The 23,913-nt window shown below is 44.1% G+C and overlaps 3 protein-coding genes across 4 annotated transcripts in view; 1 reads left to right on the top strand and 2 right to left on the bottom strand.

Annotated features, from left to right (window-relative positions):
• The first annotated feature begins 8,115 nt into the window (after positions 1–8,115).
• On the top strand, positions 8,116–8,972 carry LOC109966917 (achaete-scute homolog 5-like). The gene has a single exon (XM_020612163.1). It carries the CDS (start codon positions 8,303–8,305, stop codon positions 8,882–8,884), a length of 582 nt encoding a protein of 193 aa, XP_020467819.1. The 5' UTR covers positions 8,116–8,302; the 3' UTR covers positions 8,885–8,972.
• Positions 8,973–9,822: 850 nt separating this feature from the next.
• ppp1r15b (protein phosphatase 1, regulatory subunit 15B) lies at positions 9,823–17,603 on the bottom strand. Its single transcript, XM_020612162.1, has 2 exons — positions 14,974–17,603; positions 9,823–12,902 (listed from the first exon to the last, which is right to left on the bottom strand). Exons 1-2 carry the CDS (start codon positions 16,813–16,815, stop codon positions 12,690–12,692), a joined length of 2,055 nt encoding a protein of 684 aa, XP_020467818.1. The 5' UTR covers positions 16,816–17,603; the 3' UTR covers positions 9,823–12,689.
• A 1,418-nt stretch (positions 17,604–19,021) lies between these two features.
• Positions 19,022–23,913, bottom strand: part of pik3c2b (phosphatidylinositol-4-phosphate 3-kinase, catalytic subunit type 2 beta) — a 53,061-nt gene continuing 48,169 nt past the window's right edge. Inside the window, exons 33-34 of one of the 2 annotated variants that reach the window (XM_020612134.1) lie at positions 21,654–21,775; positions 19,022–19,330 (exon numbers count right to left, since the gene is read on the bottom strand). In XM_020612134.1, the coding sequence (XP_020467790.1) occupies positions 19,318–19,330; positions 21,654–21,775 (135 nt within the window). In that variant the 3' untranslated portion in view covers positions 19,022–19,317. Of the gene's footprint in view, positions 19,331–19,897; positions 21,776–23,913 lie in introns of those variants that run through there. The other variant, XM_020612132.1, reaches the window with a different exon arrangement.

The following is a 23,913-nucleotide window of genomic DNA, read 5'->3' as shown; positions in this document are numbered from 1 at the left end:
CCCCGGAGTATCCAAGACATATGGCTGGAGGTCAGATGAAACAACCACAGAGTCAATTATCGACCTCCGGCCTAGGGTGTCCTTGTGCCACAAGCACTGGTGAACACCCTTATGCTTGAACATGGTGTTCATTATGGACAAACTATGACTAGCACAGAAGTCTAATAACAGAACACATCTTGGGTTCAGATTAGGGTAGGCATTCCTCCCAATCACGCCCCTCCAGGTGTCACTGTAATCAGCCATGTGAGTATTGAAGTCACCCAGTAGAACGACAGAGTCCCCAGTTAAAGCGCTTTCCAGCACCCCTCCAAGAAGGCTGGCCACCATTCAGCCCATAGGCACAAATGACAGTGAGAGACCTATCCCCGACCTGAAGGCACAGGGAAACGACCCTCTCGTTCACCAAGGTAAACTCCAACACATGGCGGCTAAGCTGGGGGGCTATAGGCAAGCCCACACCAGCCTGCCGCCTCTCACTGCGGGCAACTCCAGAGTAGTGGGGAGTTCAGCCTCTGTTGAGGAGTAAAGTTCCAGAGCCCAAGCTGTATGTGGAGGCGAGCCAGACTATCTCTAGCTGGTACCTCTCAATCTCCTGCAAAAGCTTGTGCTCCTTCCCCACCAGTGAGGTGACATTCCATGTCCCCAGGGCTAGTCTCCATGTCCAGAGATCGGGTCACCGGGCCCCTTGCCTTCGACCACTGCCCGATCCACTGTGCACCAACCCCATTATGGATCCTCCTGCAGGTGGTGGGCCCATGGGAGGATGTCCCCACATCGCTTGTTCGAGCTAAGCCCAGCTGGGCCCCATACTGGGTGATGTCACGGTCCCTGATTTTTATTTTTTCATAAGAAGCTCTTGAACCACTCTTAGTCTGACCCGTCACCTAGGACCTGTTTGCCTTGGGAGACCCTACCAGGGGCATATAGACCCCGACAACATAGCTCCTAGGATCACTCGGGTACTAAAACCCCTCCACCACAATAAGGTGGCGGTTCAAGGAGGGGCAGACATAATTCTTACACAAGATTAATACAAAAATAACTGTTGTCAAGGTACCCTTCTTAGAGTCAACATTATCTTCTAACCTTGAAGCAGAGCACACAGGAGCAGACTTTGAATCTTACTAAACTGCATTAATAACATTAAATTCTAACACAGTAATGTCTAATAATTATCTGACAGATTTATTAATTTCTAACACTTCATACTTTTACAATATTTAGCTTTCTTCTGAAAATCGTGCCCCATTCAAATGCATGGGGAAATTCTACACTTAGCATACTTTCAGCTATTTTGGGTATCAAAATGTTCAGCTCTCCAAGTACATTCAGGCTTCTCTTCAGAATTTTTCTAAACTTCATACTTTAGAAATATTTAGCTTTATTTTGAAACTTTTGCACCATTCAAATGAATGGGAAAATTCTACTTCAGCATATTTTCAGGTATCAAAATATTCAGCTCCTCATGGACATCCATCCTGCTATTCAGAAGTTTTCTAAACTTCTTAATTTAGAAATATTTATCTTTATATTGAAAATTTGGCCCCATTCAAATGAAGGGGGAAATTCTACACTTAGCATACTTTCAGCTATTTTGGGTATCAAAATGTTCAGCTCTCCAAGTACATTCAGGCTTCTCTTCAGAATTTTTCTAAACTTCATACTTTAGAAATATTTAGCTTTATTTTGAAACTTTTGCACCATTCAAATGAATGGGAAAATTCTACTTCAGCATACCTTCACCTATTTTGGGTATCAAAATGTTCAGCTCTTCAAGGACATTAATGCTTCTATGCAGAATTTTTCAAAGCTTCATACTTTTGAAATATTTAGCTTTATTCTGAAAATCTTGCCCCTTTCAAATGAATGGGGAAATTCTACTTAAGCATACTTTCAGGTATTTCAGGTATCAAAATGTTCAGCTCTTCAAGGACATTAATGCTTCTATGCAGAATTTTTCAAAGCTTCATACTTTTGAAATATTTAGCTTTATTTTGAAAATTTCCCCCCATTCAAATTAATAGGAAAATTGTACTTCAGCATACTTTCAGGCAGATCTGCCTTTCAGGTGTCGAAATGTTCAGCATTTTCATGGCGATCCTTCAGCACATAGCATCGACACACATTTTCGACAGGAAATGCATTTCTCTAGTTTTAATAGAAATACAATTCAGTACAAGCTGTTGCATCAGTTGCATAATAGGATGCATCATATAAACAAGAGCAGGCATAAAACATAAAAGGGATGAAGTACAGTCGGTTTCCTGTCCTTGAACCAGAACATGCAGATTTATCTCGGCCTGTCATGGTTTCCTGATGAGACTGGACTCACTGGCAGCTTTGGTGCTAAATAAATGGACTGGTTGTTGTGATGCACCCAGTGGCTTCAAGTCTGTTCAGACCCATTCACACTTAATTATGCTGAGGATATAGTTTTAAAAACTGCCAGTTCCCATGAATTGACATTCAGTAACCCAGTGTGACAAAGTGAAAACACTTTTTACAAATGTATTAAAATCAAAAACTGACAAGAGTATTCAGATTCTTTGCTGTGGCTCCAGACTGTGATCAGGTGATACTGTTTGCTTTAATTCTCCTTGAGATGTGTCTAAGAACTCACTAAAGCAGATGTGTGTGCATTTCAGTGTCTGATGGTTATGTTTTCTTAGCTTTCTTCAGCTCTGCTTTTACACTGCTTTTAACTGTATGAATTTTGAGCAGTGAGTCAGCAGCAGCTGTCACCAAGTCTGTGTTAAGGTTAAGTATGATAAGGTTCTAAGTATGAAGAGAAGAAGACCACGTCTTCTGAGCTCGCAGCAGATTTCAAGCCATTAATTCAAAGAGGCCACGTGTTTATTCTAATGATTTCTGTGGTTCTGTTAGTTTGATGGACAAAACAATTGTTTCTAAAATCCACTTTAGAAACAATAGGAGCAGGTCTCAGCGTCAGGTCTGTCACACTGAGATCCATCACAGCCTCAGCTCATCTTTGATGTTTCACAAGACAAGACACTCCCACACATCAAATCAAATCAAATCAAATTTTATTTGTATAGCGCCAAATCATAATAAAAGTCATCTCAGGACACTTTACAAAGTAAGGTCTAGACCTTACTGTTATCAATATTATTACATAGGGAAAACCCAACAAATCCCCCTTGAGCAAGCACTTTGTGACAGTGGGGAGGAAAAACTCCCTTTAACGGAAGAAACCTCCGACAGACCCTGGCTCTTGGTGGGCGGCCTTCTGCCTCGACCGGTTGGGGTGAGTGGATAGAGGAGAGACAAAAGAAGAAAAGCAACAAGACACAACAATCAAACACTGATCAGGTCGATGTGGCTGGTGACTGCTCGTCAGAGATGTAGAGCTCCAGGGCCAGAAAGGTACAGGGAGAGAGAGAGAGGACACACTACGGGGGAGAGAGAGAGAGTGGGGGGACACACTACGGGAGGGAGAGAGAGAGAGAACACACAGTTAGTGATGGGTAGTGGTGGCATATAGATGGATGGAGGAAAGGAGAGGAACTCAGAGCATCATGGGGCCCCCCAGCAGCCTAGGCCTATAGCAGCATAACTAAGGGAAGGCTCAGGGTCACCTGATCCAGCCCTAACTATAAGCTTTATCAAAAAGGAACGTTTTAAGTCCAATCTTAAAGGTAGAGAGGGTGTCCGCCTCCTGAACTGAGACTGGGAGTTGGTTCCATAGGAGAGGAGCTTGATAGCTAAAGGCTCTGCCTCCCATTCTGCTTCTGTGGACTCTAGGAACCACAAGTAAACCTGCACTCTGAGAGCGAAGTGCTCTGTTAGGATGATAAGGCTCTACGAGGTCTTTAAGATACGATGGAGCCTTGTCATTAAGGGCTTTGTATGTTAGGAGAAGGATTTTAAATTCTATTCTGAATTTTACAGGGAGCCAGTGGAGAGAAGCTAATATGGGAGAGATATGATCTCTCTTGCTAGTTCCTGTCAGTACTCTGGCTGCAGCATTTTGGATTAACTGGAGGCTTTTTAGGGAATTATTGGGACATCCTGATAGTAAAGAGTTACAGTAGTCCAGCCTGGAAGTAACAAATGCATGGACCAGTTTTTCAGCATCACTTTGAGACAGGATGCTCCTGATTTTTGCAATATTGCGCAGGTGAAAGAAGGCAGATCTAGAGACTTGGTTTATGTGTGATTTAAAGGACATATTCTGATCAAAGATGACTCCAAGGTTCCTCACAGTAGTACTGGAGGCAAGAGCTATGTCATCTAAAGTAACTATATGATTAGACAGCAGATTTCTAAGGTTTTCAGGCCCAAGCACAATAACTTCAGTTTTGTCAGAGTTTAGAAGTAAGAAGTTGCAGGTCATCCAGGCCTTTATGTCTTTAAGACATGCTTGAAGTTTGACCAGCTGACCTGATTCATTTGGCTTCATAGATAAATATAACTGAGTATCATCTGCATAGCAATGGAAATTTATGTTGTGCTTCCTGATAATATTGCCTAAAGGGAGCATGTATAAAGTGAAGAGAATTGGACCTAACACAGAGCCCTGTGGAACGCCGTGACTAACTTCAGTTTGTGTGGAACATTCGTCATTAACATGAACAAATTGAAATCTTTCTGATAAATAAGATTTGAACCAACTTAGCGCAGTTCCTTTAATCCCAATAACATGTTCAAGTCTCTGCAGTAAGATGCTGTGATCAGTGGTGTCAAAAGCAGCACTGAGATCTAAGAGGACAAGTATGGAGACAAGTCCTTTGTCTGAGGCTAGGAGAAGATCATTGGTGACTTTCACCAGTGCGGTTTCTGTACTATGATGGACTCTAAATCCTGACTGAAAATCCTCAAACAAATCATTCTTGTGCAAGTGGTCACATAACTGCTTTGCTACAGCTTTTTCAAGGATTTTGGAAATAAATGGGCGATTGGATATTGGTCTATAATTAGCTAGGACACCTGGGTCAAGAGTAGGCTTTTTGAGTAGAGGTTTAATTACTGCAAGTTTAAAAGCCTGTGGAACATAACCTGTTAATAGAGAGAGGTTAATCAGATCTAGTATGGATGTGTTGATTAGGGGAAAGACGTCTTTGAGCAGCCTGGTCGGGATGGGGTCCAGGAGACATGTTGAGGATTTAGATGAAGCAATTGTTGAGGTCAACTCAGAGAGATCACATGCATGCCTTTATAAAGGTATGTGCGCGCACACATTGATAAAACAACAATAAACAGGTGTGTGTGTGTGTGTGTGTGTGTGTGTGTGTGTGTGTGTGCCAGCAGCAGCTTCTTGCAGGAACACACACAGTCACAGAGATTAGAACAGGAAACAGCACTGATGTCAGACTGGATTGGTGCTGCACTGGAGGGCAGGTTTTTTCATCAGGAAACGTGAGGTCTGTGTGTGTGTCCAACAAACAAACAGCTCCAACATGTTGTTCTGTGCAGTATGAGAAGCTGTGAGTAGTGTCACCAGAGCAGAGACCAGTGACTCTGTACTGTCCTCACCCTGTGGAGCCCGGTAGTGTTTAGCTTGTAGAGGTGGACCTAGCTATTGGTTATTTCTATTAAGGATTAGTTATCTGATTGTTTTTATAACTACTTTTGTGTGTTCAATTTGTAAAAAATCCAGGAACAGTGAGTCCACAGTGAAACCTTCACAGTGGACTCCCTGAGACATGTTTACATTCCAGCTGTTTTTGAAATTTCAGCAAACCACAGGAAACATATCAACTCATTTTCTCTGCACGTGACGTTTCATAGCAGAGAAGACCAGTCTTCCTCTCTGGGACCCAGACTGACAACTCTGATCTATCTCGTTTTGTTACAGACTGCAGCCTGGAACCTTCAGGGTGTTTTGAGCTCCACAATGTGTGATTCACCAGTGTCTTTCAGTATCTTGAAACCAATACATTTGATGGAGAGTGTGCGATCACTACACTTAAGAGTGTTACGCCGCAGCTGGTATCAGAGTACTGAACGCAGTACACCTGGGTTCAGGTAGGTCTCAGACAGCAGCTCAGGTTACAGGTGAGCGTGTAAACAGTCATCAGTGTGAGCTGTGTGTGATGAGACGCTGACAGGAAGGGTGTGTGTCGCTGGTGCCTTTCATCTGGAAGTGCAGGATTTAGGAAGAGGAAACTGCAAACACTCATTGTTACCAGTTCACACTCTTTGATGTTTTACAGTTGAAACTCTGAGACAAGAGCAGATTTAACCACAAATATGATCTGCTCAGACCCTGGAGACCGGAGGTCTGTGTTGTTGAATCCATCACACTGACAGAAATGGACAATCAACAGGAGAACAACATGAAATCTGGGCTTTCTGCCCTTGTGTCGCGCCAATGAATAAAGTATTCTATATTCCTGAGACTGGGTGCAGTGTGTGCATTTCTCCCGTTACCTGACGACCCGTCACACACCTGGAGGGGCGGCGCTTCATCTGGTAAAAGCAGGTAAATCCTTCGTTTTTCATCCTGCAGCTTCAGTCAGAGTCACACAGAGGAGGAATCACTGCAGCTGCATCTGAAGGTGAGGCAGACACAGCTTCTTATCACAGGTTATGATGTTTCCAGACATATGAACAAGGAGCTACACATGCAGTGGCTTGTAAATGGAGCAGTGCACAGGTGCGCTCAGGCACATGAGCATTAGCAGGTCTACCTGAAAGGACTGTCTGCTGTGTGATTCTTTATTGTTCATTCTATGAAGATTTAGGGATAAAGCTTTCTGACAATAACCGAGTTTTCTGGGTGAATGACTAAGAAACTCGAGCTGCTAATGTATGAACATTAAGCTCATGTTTAAGTCATTGTTGCTCAGCAGATGCATCAGTATTTGTGGTGTGTTGTCAGCCCATGTGGACACTTGAGTGCACAAACTGAATCGTTATAATAAGTTCATCCTACAGATTTTCACTTTGCTTCATCAGTGATTCTACAGCTGTGTAAGTGTTTTGCTGCATTTCTGTTTTTGGTCCTTATTTAATTTAACTAATTCAGTACATGTTCTGCTGAGGCACACTAATATTTACTAATACTTTGTGTGCTCCACTACATTTTAGAGCTAAATATTGTACTTTTTACTGCACTACATGTATCAGACAGCTCTAGTTACTTTGCACATTCATGTCATTAACAAAATACAATCAACTAACAAATCACAAAGTATAGATGAAGCTACTCAGAAGACCACTGACATCAGTTGCAACATTACACACCTGAATGCATCAGTAATTATACATTCAGCAGCCTGTTTATTAGGTACCCCTGTACAACTGTGTGCACTTCAGTGCAACACTTCTGCCTTAACATCTGTGTTTATGAAGCTCAAGATGTTTCAGTTTTTGGTGACATTGTCATAAATATATAAATTCAGTTATATGGTTATTATTGAGATCATAGTTAAAGGTGGTGTTGTACTGGGCCACATTATATTCAGAGGTGTTCCTAATATTCTAACCCTCTCATGTATGCAGCTGGGGAGGACAAAAATATACCTCTGAGTATAATGTCCAGCACAACACAACCTTCAGTTATGACCTCTATAATAAATGTGTACATTTAACCTTCCTGTTATGTTCTGGGTCAAATTGACCCAGTGCAAAGTAACAAAAAAAATCTAAAAAAAATAGTTAAAAATATTTTATTGGTATGAAACTTCGTCTGCTTGGCGTAATAGGTGTGATCAACATATAAAATGAAAATGGTTCAATTCACATATTTGCAACATCCCCCTGCATGTTTATATTACAAAGATACTGTTCAGGTCAACATAACAGGAGGGTTAACACAGATGTTAAGATGGAAGTGCATACAGTTGTACAGGGGTACCTAATAATATGCACTTCTGGTTAGATGCTAAACTGCATTTTGTTGCCTTGTACTTGTACATGGTTAATAACAATAAAGTTGAATCTAATCTAATCTAATCTAATCTAATAAAGTGGCCACTGAATGTATACTTATACTGTGAAGTACAACATGTAGTGCAGTAAAAAGTATATGGTTTGTCTCTGGTACTTGGGTAAAGTCCCCCCCCCCCCCCAAGTTTCTCATATTTTCTGTGGCTGCTGTGCACTCCAGTGTTGTCAGTACCCAATACTGACATGGCACACACCTCCATCAGCCACACATGGTCCAAACAGGGTCTGTTAAGCCTGAGACCAGATTATAGTGGTTTAGTTAGAGCCTGATGTGGTTTCCTCCACAGGTCATCGGGAATGTTTGATGATGAACCCCCACTCCGGCATCTCTAGAGGTCTGTCTGGGTGAACCAGGGCTCCTGGCCAGGTACTGGTCGGTCCAGATCACATGATGAGCTCCACCTTCTCTCCTCCAATCATCAATCAGCGTTCTTCATACCTGAGCTTTGGTCTGTCTCCTCCAGCTGGACTCAGTGAGGATTGCAGCACTTCTCAGCAGCACGACTCCCTGTCCAGCTCAGTCCCCTTCCTCCTCTACTCCTCCAACATGGACCCCACTGGCCTTGGCCTGTACAAAGGACAACTGCGGGGCCCCGGCCCCAGCCCCGGGCTCCTGCCCTACTTGCCCTCCCTCCACCACCACAGAGACTTCAGTGTCTACGAGTGTCCATTTGAGCCGGCGTTCATCCAGAAACGAAACGAGCGAGAGCGCCAGCGGGTGAAGTGTGTGAACCAGGGCTACGCTAAACTGAGGGACCACCTGCCGGGTCACAGCACTGACAAGCGGCTCAGCAAGGTGGAGACACTGAGAGCTGCCATCAGGTACATCAAGTACCTGCAGGGACTGGTGGAGCCAGAAGACAGGAGGCCCGGCAGGGCTGAGTCCCCCACCACCTCCTCCCGGGACCGGAGTGTGGAAGAGAGTCCCAGGGGTTCACATGTTAACACACACTCTGTTGTCAGGGTGTAACACCCTTTTAAACCACAGGGGAGTGTTCAGGAGTTAAATGAGAAATTCTATCAAACCACCTGAATACTCAGTTTCTGTTTGGCAAAAAAAAAGGTCTGACCCCCAGTTGGTCGAGTACCAGGACACAAACATGTCTCTGTAACGCTCACGTTCCACCAGAGTATGTCCTCAGACACAGCTGACTGTCAGTCTGGTCTCTCACTGAACACAGGCGCAGAAATCTGCACTGGTGTTATTGATTAGATTTAGTGATTAGATATATTTATGCCCCTGCTGTGGTAGGTGGGAGGCATCTGCCTTCTGTGAAACCAGGAAGCTCTTCTTGAACCATTCCAGACACTGTAACGGATAAAGCATAACAGACTCACTCAGAAGGAGCTGGAATTTAACTTTAAAAGACTGAAGCAAAAGCAAAAACTACATTAGCAGAGGTTGACTGGAGACGAGATTTCTATCGGGTTTGAGAGGAGTCATGGTGATAAAAATGAAATTCACTTCAATTATATGTGCAGTTTCAGTGATTTGTCCTGATAGTACTGACCAGTGATCACAGAGCAGCAGTTTAAAGGCAGATTCCACAAAACACTGAAACTCTACACAAAACTGAGCTTTGTTTAGCTTGAAAATATTTTAAATGGAGAAAGACAAATGTCTGAGTGCTCTGATTTCATGTTACAAACCTGACAACCCAGTAAAGTTTAAAGTGAACATTAAACAACTGAATGGCCTACACATGAAGCCTCGTCTCCTGCAGGTGGCACCACAGAGCTGACTATGAACAGCCCTCCCTACTGGACAGTCTCCTACATAAGAGTTAAAGTGCCAGAGAAAATTTTAATCTGTTGAATTACTTTGAGATAAATGGGTTTTGCTCATATTTCTAAACTGAGCTTCAGAAATGTCAATGCCTTGGAAACACCTATTTAATAATAAAAGCAGAACACAAAGGTAAATGACCCAGTGTGTGGTTATTAAATAGTGATTTTATTTTAATGAGTTTAGTTTGTGAGAAAATGAAGCAGAGAGTTTCCCACCACATGAAGCCTTAGAAAAATAAAAAGCTTTTTAAAACAACACCAAACATTCTGTGGATTGATTTGTACTTCACACAGTTTCAATTTGTGGTGTTCCCTTCTCACGTTATCATCAGTCACTTCAACACTGTGCAGCCACACATCGGGCCTGACACACTTCTCTCTCCACATGTTAATACACAAAGTGCTGCAGGAGGGGATCATGCAGAGCGTTCAGGGTGGAGGCTGACCTCCTGCTGTGCACAGACGTTTGTTGACTTCCTGTCTGTTGAACTGAATATCCTGAACTTTGACCACAACCGGACCACCACTCATCATCAACACTGTACCATAAAACCCACACTGACTCTACAGTGCAGCTGTTTTTTCATTGGAAATGTGACTGATAAACAGACTGAACATGCTGCTGATGGATAATCAGGGTTTGTGCACAGTCCAGCTTAATTTCAACACTTGAGGGGTCTATAATAGCACACAGAATATAAAGTAACACCTGGTTCACAGTCATACAGGCCAAGGGGAAGTTCGACTGTGCAAACCCTGCAGGGACGGTTTAACCTAAACTCTTATTAGACAGGCCATTTCCTCCAGTAGTTCTGCAGGAGGGAGAAGGAACTACCACTGATATAATTAATTAGTGGTCATCAATGGTCCAAAATGAGTGAATGAATAAACCTGTGAAAAGTGGCACACTGACAGCGTAGCCAGCAGCAGGTCAGACAGCTGCTACAGCTCAGTGTGATGGGACCTGCGTACTGCGCGAGGTCTTGGGCCAGATTTAAAACTTTGGTGAGTGACGGTTTAGACTTTCATACCTTCGGAGGACTAAGTGTTGACGGCTGCTGGTAAAGACTTTCCAGGACCTGCATAAACCCTGATCGCACTCTACCTGGAGGCGATGGAGCAGCAAGAAATCAAACTGAGGCTGGTTTAGAAACAGAAGCTTTGGGAAAGAAAAAGGTTTGTAATTTAGGAGACACATGTTTCTGGCATGACTGATACAGCAGCATGATGCACGTAGTGTGAAGAACCGGGAGCAGTGACTCTGTTCACTACAGGACTACAGATTAGTCCAGCGCAGAGCGGCTACTTTGCTGGTTTCCAGAGGGAAACACTCAACTGGTTAATGGTGCAGCTAGTTTACACGTGAAGGTTTGATGTTAAAAACATGCCATTAAAATGACAGCATCTGAAATCATTAAAATCTGCTCCACCAGGAATTAAAGCTGAAACATTTAATAAATCAAATAGTTGATCAAAAAACAATCTGCTGCTATTCTGATAATCAACAATGTGTCAATCATAAAGTAAAAGTGAAACTACAGACTGGTTTTAATTGTTGAAGCAAACTGAAAGCGTTCGGGCCAAAGAGCTGAGGGCGTCACATGACTTCAAAGTTTCTGTTCAGACTTGTCAAACTACTTTAGCTGACTGACATAGAAGTCAAAATAAAAGTTCTGACAAATGAGACATTCTTCAAATACCTCTGTCATGAGCTGTGTGTGGAGGAAATGAAACATCAACAGGCTGAATATTTCTGCTCTGATCTCCAACAATGTGCTGTTTGCCACAGCTTCCTGTCGGTGTTGGACATTCAGCTCAGCAGTCGCCTGGTCAGAGGCGGTTTCTGTTAATGCCAGTGAGAGACACCCTACCGACTTGACAACACTGTGCCATCTTTGGCTTCCAAAAGCAGACAGGACCAAACCGACAAATACAAGCACTGCACTGTGATTTCACACATGGGGAGCCTCACTAGTTCCTTCACACTTTTTAATTTTTCAGGTAATCATCAGTTTTACACCTGGTCAGGACAGACAGAAGCTGCTGGTTCCAACAAAAACAAAGACACTGAACACACCCCACTATGGAAAACCTGATTCACTGCTCTAAAAATTTTATTTGAACTTTTCTAATTTTCTCTCCGCTCTGGAAAATTAAAGAGGAACCAAAACCACAGTGAGGTTTGTTGGAGCCTAAACCGAAGCTACAGCTGCTGATGAAGTTATGTTGATGATAATCGACCAACAGTTTTAGTCGTGTTTTACACAGGTGCTGAAGCTTCTGATGTTTGACTCATTTCCCAGTAAACTCAAAACTCTGACCTGTTGCCAGACAAAACCAGACACCTGAAGGAATCACCCTGAGAGACGGTGATGGACATTTTCCATCGCTGTCACACATGCTTGTTTGAAGGACTTCAGAGGCCCGAGGGGCTGGGCAGACCCTGTATTGTACAGAAACATGACCCTGTGACTTCTCCCTGTACGTGTCTGATGGAAGCAGCAGCTTGTGTCTGCCTCCGATGTCACAAGTGAAACAGATGACGACACGAGACTGTGCAGAGACATGAAAGAAAATACTGAAGTTGCAACATTTTACTGTCTGCACAAATCCAGGACCCTGTGGCTTCTGTCCTGACGACTATCTCACCCAGAGCAGACAGCAGCTCTCTGCTTGAGCAGTTTCCCTCACAGTGTGGCCACAGGTGAAGCCCTTCAGACCACCACCAACACCTTAACAACACCTTAACAACACCTCACAGGTCAGATGTACTAAACACTTAGGAACATGCCCTGAATCTCATTGAATTTGTTGTCTGAGTCCAGAAAGATGAAGCTACAGGAACTGACATGGACTCAGAATGAGGCTGAACCATCTCAGAAGATGACTAGAGTCAGTCTGTCAGTCCACCTGTATCTCTGCATACAAGTAGTTTATCTGTTCTTATATGAGCCATGTGTCGGCTGGGACGTGTGCTCCGCCCCCCCTTAGGCGTCCTGGATGCAGTGGACAGTGAGGCGGCGGTACACCAGGCTGCGGTGCTGCGGCTGCAGGCAGTAGGCGATGCTCTGCTCTACCTCGTGGCAGCGGCGCAGGAATCTGCAGCGGTCTCGAGCAAGCTCCTCCCAGGGGCCCCGGCGGTCCTCCTCCTCCTCACCACAGCTGGCAAAGAACTCCTCCACATCATCACAGAAACGAACCTAATGGGAAGAAGATGAAGCAGCTTAATCTAAAACAAACTGTCATGGAACCAGGATGGTGACTTCTTTACCAAAGTTCCTGTTTCACCCCTAGGCTTTATTTTTAAAGCCAGAAGCTAAGGTTGCCATCCCGCTCCAGAACATGCAGCGCTCTGGATAACAAAGCACAACTCAGTGGCCTGGATCCACAGAATTCTGACACCTTTCTTGAAAAAGTTCTGAAACTAGTTACTGATGATCAAAATACTTGCCAGTAAATCCTCTGTCAATTAGGAATAAAAAAAAGTTAGTGTCACTGCAAGATTTCTGACCGTCAGTATTACCACTTCAAATTTTAAATATCATTAAAACCATAGCCAATGTTCAGACTTAGAAAAAGTTCCCTGCTGAAAGGTTAAACACTGTCCAGGACCAACCAACGTTAGAGGTTCTCAGACGCAAGCACAGTCTGCAACGCGGGTTTGTTCAGCTCTGTGAAAACATGGCAGAACGCAGTGGTAGGCTGAGTGGCAACGCTCTGGGAGAATTTTCATCCATCTAAGACGACCGAGACCAAATTATATTTTGGTTTTTACATGAGACTCGAGGGAGACTTAATTGAAGATGGTCACCCTGTCTGCAGAAGACACAAGAAACAACTGCTGCTAAAGGAGGCAACACAAATCTTTTGAGTCATGACCATTGGCCTCCAAGTTAACTTTTTAGCTCAGTGTGGGATGCGAGGACTTTGGAACCGGCTACACAGCTCGTCATCAGGTTTTCAGCGGTACCTGGTCTGGTAAAAACACTTCACGTCGTTCTGCTGCTGTATGCGCGGTGTTATCGGCCCGCTGCACACAATAACACGCTACGCAGCGTCGTCACCCAACAACATAGTCTGTTCATTTAAAATTCGACAGTCAATGACTTGGCTGAAAAACTGTTCCAACAGGAAAAACACTATGATCCTCTGAACTTCTGTGAAGTGTTGGGCTGCTTACAGTTACTGTCACTGTCTTCTTAGGACTCAAATGCACCAGCACAATGACATTTTGTCCTCTATCTGGGTTTGTACTTTTCATCAGTTAAACTTCAAAACACTTCCCTCTGCTGGGTGCACACACACTTTTCAGTGTTTTACACAAAAATAAACACTTCATACACAACCTACATGGATGTAGAGACACGTCTGTGTGCTGTCTGAGTGAAATCACAACCTGACCAAACAGCTGACTGTCATGATACATTCATTTTGAGCTTTTTTCTGCTTGTCACACTGTTGTACCTCCAGGTGTGTTCACCTGTGTTACCCGTGATGCTGTGCCTGATCCACAGCTGTTGAAAGTGCCTGGTAATCACAGGCTATTTCTCAGTGTGGGCAGGAGCCAAATCCCTCTCTACTTATAAATTAGGCGAGCGCACAGACTGTCGGGTGAAAACAAGCTGATACCGGACTGGTTCTCGGTTCTCCTGTTCTCTATCCCAGTAAACCGAGCATCTGCTTGTGCTTGGACTTTTGAGACATCTGAAAACATCCGACTGGACTGAGATGAGAGGTTACCCTTCTCCAATATTATGACACTAAATACCGAATTGATTAATTGCCAGGTGACAATGAAACAAATCCTGAGGTGTGAATATGAGCTTACCTTCTCTGACTTTAAGTGTTCTTTCAGAGACTTGAGAAGGTGAAAGGAGGCAGGATTTTAGAAAGCAGTTCAAGTCAGAAAATAAACTAAACTTGGTGAACAAAATATACATTTTTTTAAAATTCTTATCTGGGAGTTTTTCCTCCCCACTGCTGCCAAGGGCTGCTCAAGGGGGTCTGTTGGCGTTCTGTCTATAACACTGTTAGGTCCAGACCTCACTATGTCAAGTGTCCTGCCATGATGGTTGTTGTGAACTGTTGCTACACAGGTAAAACTAACACACAAACTAAAACAGTGTTTGTCTGCAATTTCAGCTGCGATTTTTCACGTTGCGTTTCCATCTTCACTGCTGCAGACACACGAGATCAGCCTGTGTGTCAGTAATGAGTCGCTCTCACTCAGGTTTCTCGTGTCCGACACTGACCAGAAGGAAACACACTGACCTTTTTGGTTGGAGCACAGCTCTGGGTACTGCAGGCGCGGAAGGAGCTGGAGTGTTCAGAGAAGCCGCTGTCCAGCCTTTCCTCAGCCTCTGCCTTCCTATATTCAGGTGGAGCTGCAGGGGTATGGTAGGGGGAATGAAGGGGGGTCTTCTTGGCTCTGGGAGAAGCCTCAGAGGGCACTCGTGTCCTAAGTGGGGCCTGGAAGTTCAAGGGGCTGTAGGGGTCAGAGGAGCAGCTGAAGGAGCTCCACAGGTGGATGCTCTCAGCTTCGTCCGCCTCGCTGGCTGAGGTGGAGTCCTCCCAGACATCCTGGTCAGAAGGCGGGGTGGAGGAGGTTGCAAAAGAGGAGGGGGGGAGCTCAGGGGGGGAGGCAGGGGTAGATGGGGTGGAGGAGAAGGGGGTGGGGTTAGGGATGGTCCTGGGTGGGCTGCTGCCAGTGTGAAGCCGGGCCGTGAAGTTTCTGGGGTTGTAGGGGTCCAGACTCTGACACAAGGTGCTCCACAGGCGGTCGGCCTCCCAGTCGACATCACTGTCTGAGGCTTCGTCATCTTCATCACTTGAGTCGGATAGAGCAGACGAGCCCTCGCTGTCAAAACCATCATCATCATCATCATCATCTGACTGGCTGCTGTCGTCATCGTCACTGCAGGGGCAGCCCATGATGAAGGCAATGGTTTTATTCTGGCACTGGGGGATGGAGAGCACTGTGGCCTCAGCAGACTGGCCCTCCTGATTGGCTGTTGGTTCTTCCTGCATCTCCTCTTCATTGTTGAGCTTTCCTGGCAGGGACTCTACCTCCTCGGATGTCTCCACCTCCATCTCAGTCCTGTTGCCATTTCCAGGCTCCTGCTGATTGTCATACGGTTTCATCAGGCACAGGCGGCACCCCTGGATGTGTTCCTCCTCCAGACTGGAGTACCCATTATCCTGATCAGGTGTCAGAAGTGCCACCTCGCTGCAGGCGGCAACAGCTCCTGAGCTGCTCAGGCGGCCACTCACAGTGAGCCGAGAGTTTGTTGTGGGCTCCTCTGTGTTCTGGACTCTGTGAAGGCCTCCATTGTTGGCCGGCTCCTCTTTGTGGTCAGTTGGTCCAGTGTTTTCTCCCAGTGTTGAGTCCCTGCAGCTGTTCTGGACAAACACATCAGTTGTTTCAGCAGTGGGGACTTTTGTCTCAGCCACCCTGTGCTGTGGACAAAGCGGGCCTGTCACTGTCCCCTCCTCAGTCCAGGACAAATCCAACGGTCCTTTCTGTTGGTCCTCCTCAACTCCCCAGAAGCTGCCCCACCAGGTCTGGCTGCTCCCCCCAGTGTTCTTCACCCAGTCTTTCCCTGCTGTGGGTTTAATTTCCTGAGACGAGCTCAGCAGAACATGACTGAGAATAGTCCTGATAGAAGAGAAATGTCCATTCTGAGTCTGCATCTCTTCAGCGCTTTGAATTCCCATGTCCCGCAGAGACTCAGCAGTCAACCAGGGTAATGTGGGGTCAGTCCGGGGCTCCAGCAGGCCGGCGGCGCCTTCGTGTTGACAACGTCGGTAGGTTAGGTGAGGAGCCGGCATCATGTCGTCCAGCTGTTTTAAAATCTCCCTCTCTTTATCGACAAACCTGGCTTTTATATCTGCGCTGATCCACCTGGGTCCACTGTCAGACAAAGCCGGGGTTCGGGTTCGGCCCGTGACATATTTGTGCAGGAATGACAGCGCGGGCCTGGACACCACGGAGAGCAGGCCGATCCACGAGCTTTCCTGACTGTCCAGGCCGGGAGAGGCGACCCCATGCCCGATCGGAGAGGTCGAGCTTTGTCCACCAGAAAAATGTCCCTCATTACTCATATTTCTGAACATCGCTGTTAAGTCAAAAGTGCAAATTACAAATCATCTGATTGTACCTGTGCAACAGTGGAAATTCAGCCGTTATTGACTAGTTACTAATGTGACAGCTGCCAAACTGTCTGGGGCTGCACCAGCCGCAGTCCAAGTCAATGGGGGCAAATGTTAACGTTTTCCATGTAAACACTTTAATCCTGTTATAGGTTAAACACAGTTTTTACACTGACTGGCACATATACCGGTTACTACATCCAGAGGGAACCCAGGAAATATCGTCCGAGACCCCTGAGCGCTCCGCAGCGTTGACACTTTGCTGAGAATGGTGGTTAGACTTCTTTACTGTAGAAAATTTGGTAGAAACAGAGTCGGAGCTGAAGGAGAAAGAAAGGCTCGTCAGGCTTGAGTTGTAATACAGGAAAAGATCCAGGCCTGAAAACGAAAGAGGAGCCATTTTTTCTGAGTGTAATTACAAGGAAAGGCGGCGGCGGCGGTAGCTGGAAGTCTCGGTTGAGCTAGCAGGTTAGCTTAGCTGAGGCAACTAGCTTGGCTGTTAGTTCCCCACAGAGCGTCGATGTAATCAAAACATTCGATCCAAAACACGTTTATCCGCGTCGTTATCCAGTTTAAGTTGGTATTGGTCCTCCTGATGTAATACTGTTTCAGTTTCCCGTCCGAATTCAAGCCTCAACCGCCGCGTCGCTTCCACATGAGATTTCATCAGAAAGTACAGGGACCGTCGACAATGACTCATTCTACTTGCAACGCGGAGGCATCAGGGACCGTCGCCGTTTTACTGAGCGCAGGGAGCCTGCAGCAGTGTGGGTTTGATGAGAAACTTTGGGTCAAATACATGTAAAACAAAGAGAAAAATAACTAAATAATTACTAATTAATTTAATTAAATAAGTATAAAATAAATTAAATGAATTTAATGTGGACTTAGTGTTTTACATTTGTGTGTCGTGTGTTACATGTGGGCCAGGGCATTTTTAAGAAAAGGACATTGCAGGTAGATACACAGGTGTCTGCTCTGAAAATAACACTTCTGCACAATGAGCATGTAGACGCTTCACAAATAACATAAACATATACAACATTACCATGCACTAGACAGTTTAATCCAGTTTAAGCTGGTCCAGAGACAGTGTCTGTCCAAGGCTAAATAGACATGGATCCATTCATCCTCCCCGTAGAAACATATGGATACAAACTGATGATCTGTGCAACCTCTGCTTACTGCTCCTCCATCTTTAATTATCAAGTGTTGTTAAGACCAGAGTACAGCCAGACCCTCTTACATCACTGCTGGGTCTCCAGTCTGAACATGACACAACCTGTTTTTTACTGTTAATAAGAGGAACTCACTCGGACATGGGTCGCTCCTCCCTTTTAACACTGGCTCAGAGAAAGGCTGTTTTTCCAAACTGGATAAGATTCAGTTTGCAGAGTCAACAAGTGCAGCAAACCTATTTCTTACTGAACAAAGATGTGGCATGTTGAGATGCTGCTGCTCACAATAACAACATGGTACAATCCGTTCTCTTGTTGTTTTGCTCTTAGGGATACGTGTAAATATGCTTGTCCACTAGATACTTGTTAGACAACTCAGAGATCTGGTTTAGTGTTTATGTTTGTATTTTTGTGAGGAGAAAAATGTTCCCTATGTCAACACAAATGCTACTGGACATATTGAAATAAATAAAGCTGAAAAAAGATTATTATTATTCATATAAATATGATTATCACAGCTGAACACTGAGTATTCTGTAGAGGTACCAACAAAGAAATTCACAGTAAATTCAGACATTTACACATATGAATTAGTCTGAAAAGAACTACAGTCAAATTCCTTGTATTTTGATACTTGGCAATAAAGAATCTGATTGATTAATGTTCTTGATCTAGGAATCAAATTTCAGTCTGTTTATAATAAGTATATTAATGTTGGTGTGTTTGTTTTGTTATGTACTGTTTTTCTCCAGCTTGTGGGAGTCAGAGGTTTTATATCAACATTCTGTGCAGCACCTGGTTTTCATTTTTAGTGACTGAGTCTTGATTTTACATGAAAAATCTTGAGCCAAGGGGCCTGAAAGTGGGACATAAGAATGAAGGGGTTGAAGGTAATGTAGACAGAAAAAGACATTAAGGAAAAGAAACAGGAAAGGAAGGAAGAAGGGAACAAGAGAAAGGAAAAAAATCCTGAATGAAAGAAAAGAGCTTTTTCAGTATGGGTTTATTTTGCAATGCAAATAATACAAAACATGTTCCAAAATTAAAGTTACACATTAATAACAGCTTCTTTTCATGTGTGAATCTACATCAGAATGGCGGTCAGACTACACTGCGGTGGAAACATATCACATTTCATTTAGCTCAGCATGTACAGTAGAAATACAGGTCCAGTTCATTTTGAACTTACACTGTGCCCCTGCAGTCCCAGCGCATCAGAGGGCAGCTTCATTGTGCAACACTCTTTTCCACCAGACGTCCACACAGCTGCAGCTTACACTCCAGCTTTTTACTGAATTCCACTGGAAAAAAATGCAGATTTAAAAATACATAATCATGCATGTTAAACATAAGAAAATATACTTCAGTCGTATTCACTTCACAGCAGAGAAACTTGTGCTATGTGGTGGGTATTTACCTCTTTGCCCAGTGGACTCACATTAGCATTGTAGCTAAGGAGGCACCGAGTCAAATAGCGCCAGCTTAGCTACAGTGCTAATGCTAATAGAACTACATTAACAGTTTCAGTGACTCAAACAGTGTTTTAACAAAACTGGTCAGTGCAGCTGCAGCTCATGTTTCACCGGGGGAGCAGGCCATCTGCCTGTGGTCCCAATGGGAGGGCACCTGGTTGGGTGACTTCTCTGTTCAAGCGGCTGTGGTCAAAGTTCCGCAAAATTGCTTGGATATGTGCACAGAGCTGTGAAGACATTTATGTGTGTGTGGTGACAGTCACTACACAGCTGGATCGATCCATTCTGCCAGAAGTGTCAGAGATGGAGTATAGGCACGGCCAAAGCTGGCTAACACACCGACTGTGTCTGTGTGCTCAGTTCAGCACTGACCGATCACCCACCTATCAAATTCAGTTTCTTGCACTTCTCTTGTTGAATCATGGCTCCAGCTCTGATGTTATCTGTGTTATCTGCTGAGGTCAAGCTGCAGCTGACAAAGGGTCCAAGATAAAATCTAATTTATCTTGAGTTCTTCCTCAGAGTCTGGAGGTTGGCACAGGTTCTTCATGTGGTCTCTAATGGCTCACACACAATCTATCGACAATGTCTGAAACCTGTCTTACTTGTGGAAAAGAGTGCTGGGCAGGTTGCAGGTTCACCCCCTCGGTTTATCTTGTCTACAGCACAAAAACAACCTGCAGGATAGAAATCAGCTACCTTTTAAAACTCACTTCCATATGGATTCTTAAAAACATAAAGAGGCGGTTTTCAAATGGTCACCAAACTTTTCCAAAAAATACAGAATGATGGGCAGAGATGATTAGAAACTAGGAATGAAATACAGAAACAAACAGCTGGAGGTTCAAGCAGTGATCCAACATTCAAAAGGATGATTTCAGCCAAGAGTCAAGAGGATGAGCAGGTTCTTTAGAGCTCGGATGAAAAAACAGAAGATAAGCTGCATCAGCTACTTCCTGCTAGCAACACAGCTAAAGCTCTGTATGTACACAAAGCCCTGCAGCTTACAAAGTTAAAACTTCTTCTCTGTGGTGGATTTTGTGTTGAGGCTCAGAGTGTTTGTTTGCTCTGACTGACTCAAGCTTTTGTTTTCAGGAGACAAATAGCTGCAGAAAAACATCACTGGACTTCTTGCATTCTGGTTTACGGTCCTAGAAAAAGACTCAGTGGATGCAGTATTTCATTGAACATTGCTGCAGAGAGATGGAAATCTTTAAAAAGTCTTTAAAAAAAAGTCTGTCAGTTACAATAAAAATGTGGAAAATATGAACCAATAGTAAACGTGCTGTTTCCTGCAGACAAAAACATCTTCACCCATGAAAGTGCATCTCCCAGCATATCTCTATGTGCGCTGACTGAACAAGGATGAGTTTCCAAATATTTTCCTTTTTACCTTCTTTCCCTGACAAAAATGAGCTTCCACAAATTTCACATCTCAGCAACAGGCACAGACAAAGAAATAGTTTGAACATTCTTCAGTCAAAAAACTGTTAAAAATCAGTCACTTCTCAGGAAACAGTTTGAAGTCAGGTTGCTTCAGGGCAGGTGGCTTCTCCTTCATTTCGGTCCTCTGACACTTCGTCTGCACTGAAACTACACAGTCTAAACACATATGTATTTAAATTAGGAATTATCTTTGTTTTAAGGTATTTGTCATTAAAAGTATTAAATCTCACCCTCTGAACTACACTACCACATCCTGTGGAGTTTAAACTGTTTTCATTAGTGTTCACATACTTATGATACTTTGTAAAACATAGATAAACTTATTAACTTTGAAGTCACTTCACTGAAATTTCAACTAAAAAGTTTGACAGTTTAGAGGATCAGATCAGTGGCGAGGACAAAAAATCTTCCTCGTACCCTAAACTCTGGCAAAAAAATGTCTTAAATTAGTGTTTGAAGCCAATAAATTAGAGATAAAAAGTCCAGATTTTGTCTTTTCAATGCACAAAACTCCCTCAAACACAGAGGGAGGAACTGCCAAAGGCTTTCCTTTGAAAAGGTTTTCCTTTCATTCTTCTGTTCTCATGAGGATGACTTCTCTTCTTCCCTTCTTTCAAATCTGCTACTTCCTGTCCATCAGTGGGTGGAGTCCAAGCCAGCGGCACCCAGCTGGTGCCAGTCCACCCAGTGCTGACCTGGGACTAACCTCTTCAGGGGGATAAAGGTCTCTCCCAGCAGGGTGTTCTCCCAAAAAGCCCCATCGCCCAGGACTCGCAGGTGTATCACCCTCTGGTCCAGGTCCCCTCGGGGGATCCGCTCATACACCAGCTGCAGGATGCAGAAGAAGAGAGCGGGAAAGAAGAGGAAAGACAAAACATTCAAAAGTAAGAATAAATAGCTTCATCTAAATCCTCAACATGTCTCCTGGACCCCATCCCGACCAGGCTGCTCAAAGACGTCTTTCCCCTAATCAACACATCCATACTAGATCTGATTAACCTCTCTCTATTAACAGGTTATGTTCCACAGGCTTTTAAACTTGCAGTAATTAAACCTCTACTCAAAAAGCCTACTCTTGACCCAGGTGTCCTAGCTAATTATAGACCAATATCCAATCTCCCATTTATTTCCAAAATCCTTCAAAAAGCTGTTGCAAAGCAGTTATGTGACCACTTGCACAAGAATGATTTGTTTGAGGATTTTCAGCCAGGATTTAGAGTCCATCATAGTAGGTAGTGAAACCGCATTGGTGAAAGTCACCAATGATCTTCTCCTAGCCTCAGACAAAGGACTTGTCTCCATACTTGTCCTCTTAGATCTCAGTGCTGCTTTTGACACCATTGATCACAGCATCTTACTGCAGAGACTTGAACATGTTATTGGGATTAAAGGAACTGCGCTAAGTTGGTTCAAATCTTATTTATCAGAAAGATTTCAATTTGTTCATGTTAATGACGAATGTTCCACACAAACTGAAGTTAGTCACGGCGTTCCACAGGGCTCTGTGTTAGGTCCAATTCTCTTCACTTTATACATGCTCCCTTTAGGCAATATTATCAGGAAGCACAACATAAATTTCCATTGCTATGCAGATGATACTCAGTTATATTTATCTATGAAGCCAAATGAACCAGGTCAGCTAGTCAAACTTCAAGCATGTCTTAAAGACATAAAGGCCTGGATGACCTGCAACTTCTTACTTCTAAACTCTGACAAAACCGAAGTCATTGTGCTTGGGCCTGAAAATGTTAGAAATCTGCTGTCTAATCATATAGTTACTTTAGACATAGACATAGCTCTCGCCTCCAGTACTACTGTGAGGATCCTTGGAGTCATTTTTGACCAGGATATGTCCTTTAAATCACACATAAACCAAGTCTCTAGAACTGCCTTTTTTCACCTGCTCAATGTCCCCAATATCAAGAACAGGTGAAAGTCTCAAAGTGATGTGAAAAACTGGTCCATACATCTGAATTCCATAAAAAGCCTCCAGTTAATCCAAAATGCTGCAGCCAGAGTACTGACAGGAACTAGCAAGAGAGATCATATCTCTCCCATATTAGCTTCTCTCCACTGGCTCCCTGTAAAATTCAAAATAGAATTTAAAATCCTTCTCCCAACATACAAAGCCCTTAATGACAAGGCTCCATCATATCTTAAAGACCTCGTAGAGCCTTATCATCACAAGAGAGCACTTCGCTCTCAGAGTGCAGGTTTACTTGTGGTTCCTAGAGTCCACAGAAGTAGAATGGGAGGCAGAGCCTTTAGCTATCAAGGTCCTCTCCTATGGAACCAACTCCCAGTCTCAGTTCAGAAGGCAGATGCCATCTCTGCCTTTAAGATTAGACTTAAGACCTCTCCTCTCCTGACCAGTATTTGATTGTTGTGTCCTGTAGCTTTTCTTTTCTTTTCTCTCTCCTCTATCCACTCACCCCAACCGGTCGAGCAAAAGGCTGCCCACCAAGAACCGGGGTCTGTTGGAGGTTTCTTCCGTTAAAGGGATTTTTTCCTCCCCGTTGTCGCCAAGTGCTGCTCAGGGGGGATTTGCTGGGTTTTTCCTCTGTAATATTAATAACAGTAAGGTCTAGACCTGACTTTGTAAAGTGTCCTGACTTTGTTGTGATTTGGTGCTATACAAATAAAACTGGCTGAAGCGGCTGAAAAACTTGTCAGGGACTGGCACCAGGCAGAGGCAGCTCTTATTACTGTGATGAAAACAGAAGTGGCTGATTGCACACTGCACTGGAGGAACAGGTCCACAAACGTGTCCTTGAACAGTGAGTTAGTGGCAGAGGCCAATCCTCTCTTTCTAACTGCCATCAGACTCTTATACAGCTGAGAGGAGTTTATAATCAGGAATCCATCCATCAATCCATTTTCCTCCACTTATCCGGAACCGGGTCGCAGGGGCAGCAGTCTAAGCAAAGATGCCCAGACTTCCCTCTCTCCAGACACTTCCTCAAGCT

This window comes from Monopterus albus, unplaced genomic scaffold (assembly GCF_001952655.1).
Source record: "Monopterus albus unplaced genomic scaffold, M_albus_1.0 scaffold121.1, whole genome shotgun sequence".
Classification (NCBI taxonomy): domain Eukaryota; kingdom Metazoa; phylum Chordata; class Actinopteri; order Synbranchiformes; family Synbranchidae; genus Monopterus; species Monopterus albus.
The sequence above is the reverse complement of the archived record's forward strand: the minus strand, read 5'-3'. Positions and strand labels throughout refer to the sequence as shown.

Excerpts from the sequence above, each read along its gene's own strand:
- LOC109966917 (XM_020612163.1), top strand. The coding sequence starts at position 8,303 with ATGATGAGCTCCACCTTCTCTCCTCCAATCATCAATCAGCGTTCTTCA.
- ppp1r15b (XM_020612162.1), bottom strand. The coding sequence starts at position 16,815 with ATGTTCAGAAATATGAGTAATGAGGGACATTTTTCTGGTGGACAAAGC. Across the intron at positions 12,903-14,973 it reads GCTGTGCTCCAACCAAAAAG|GTTCGTTTCTGTGATGATGT; the intron begins GTCAGTGTGTTT and ends TCTTCCCATTAG.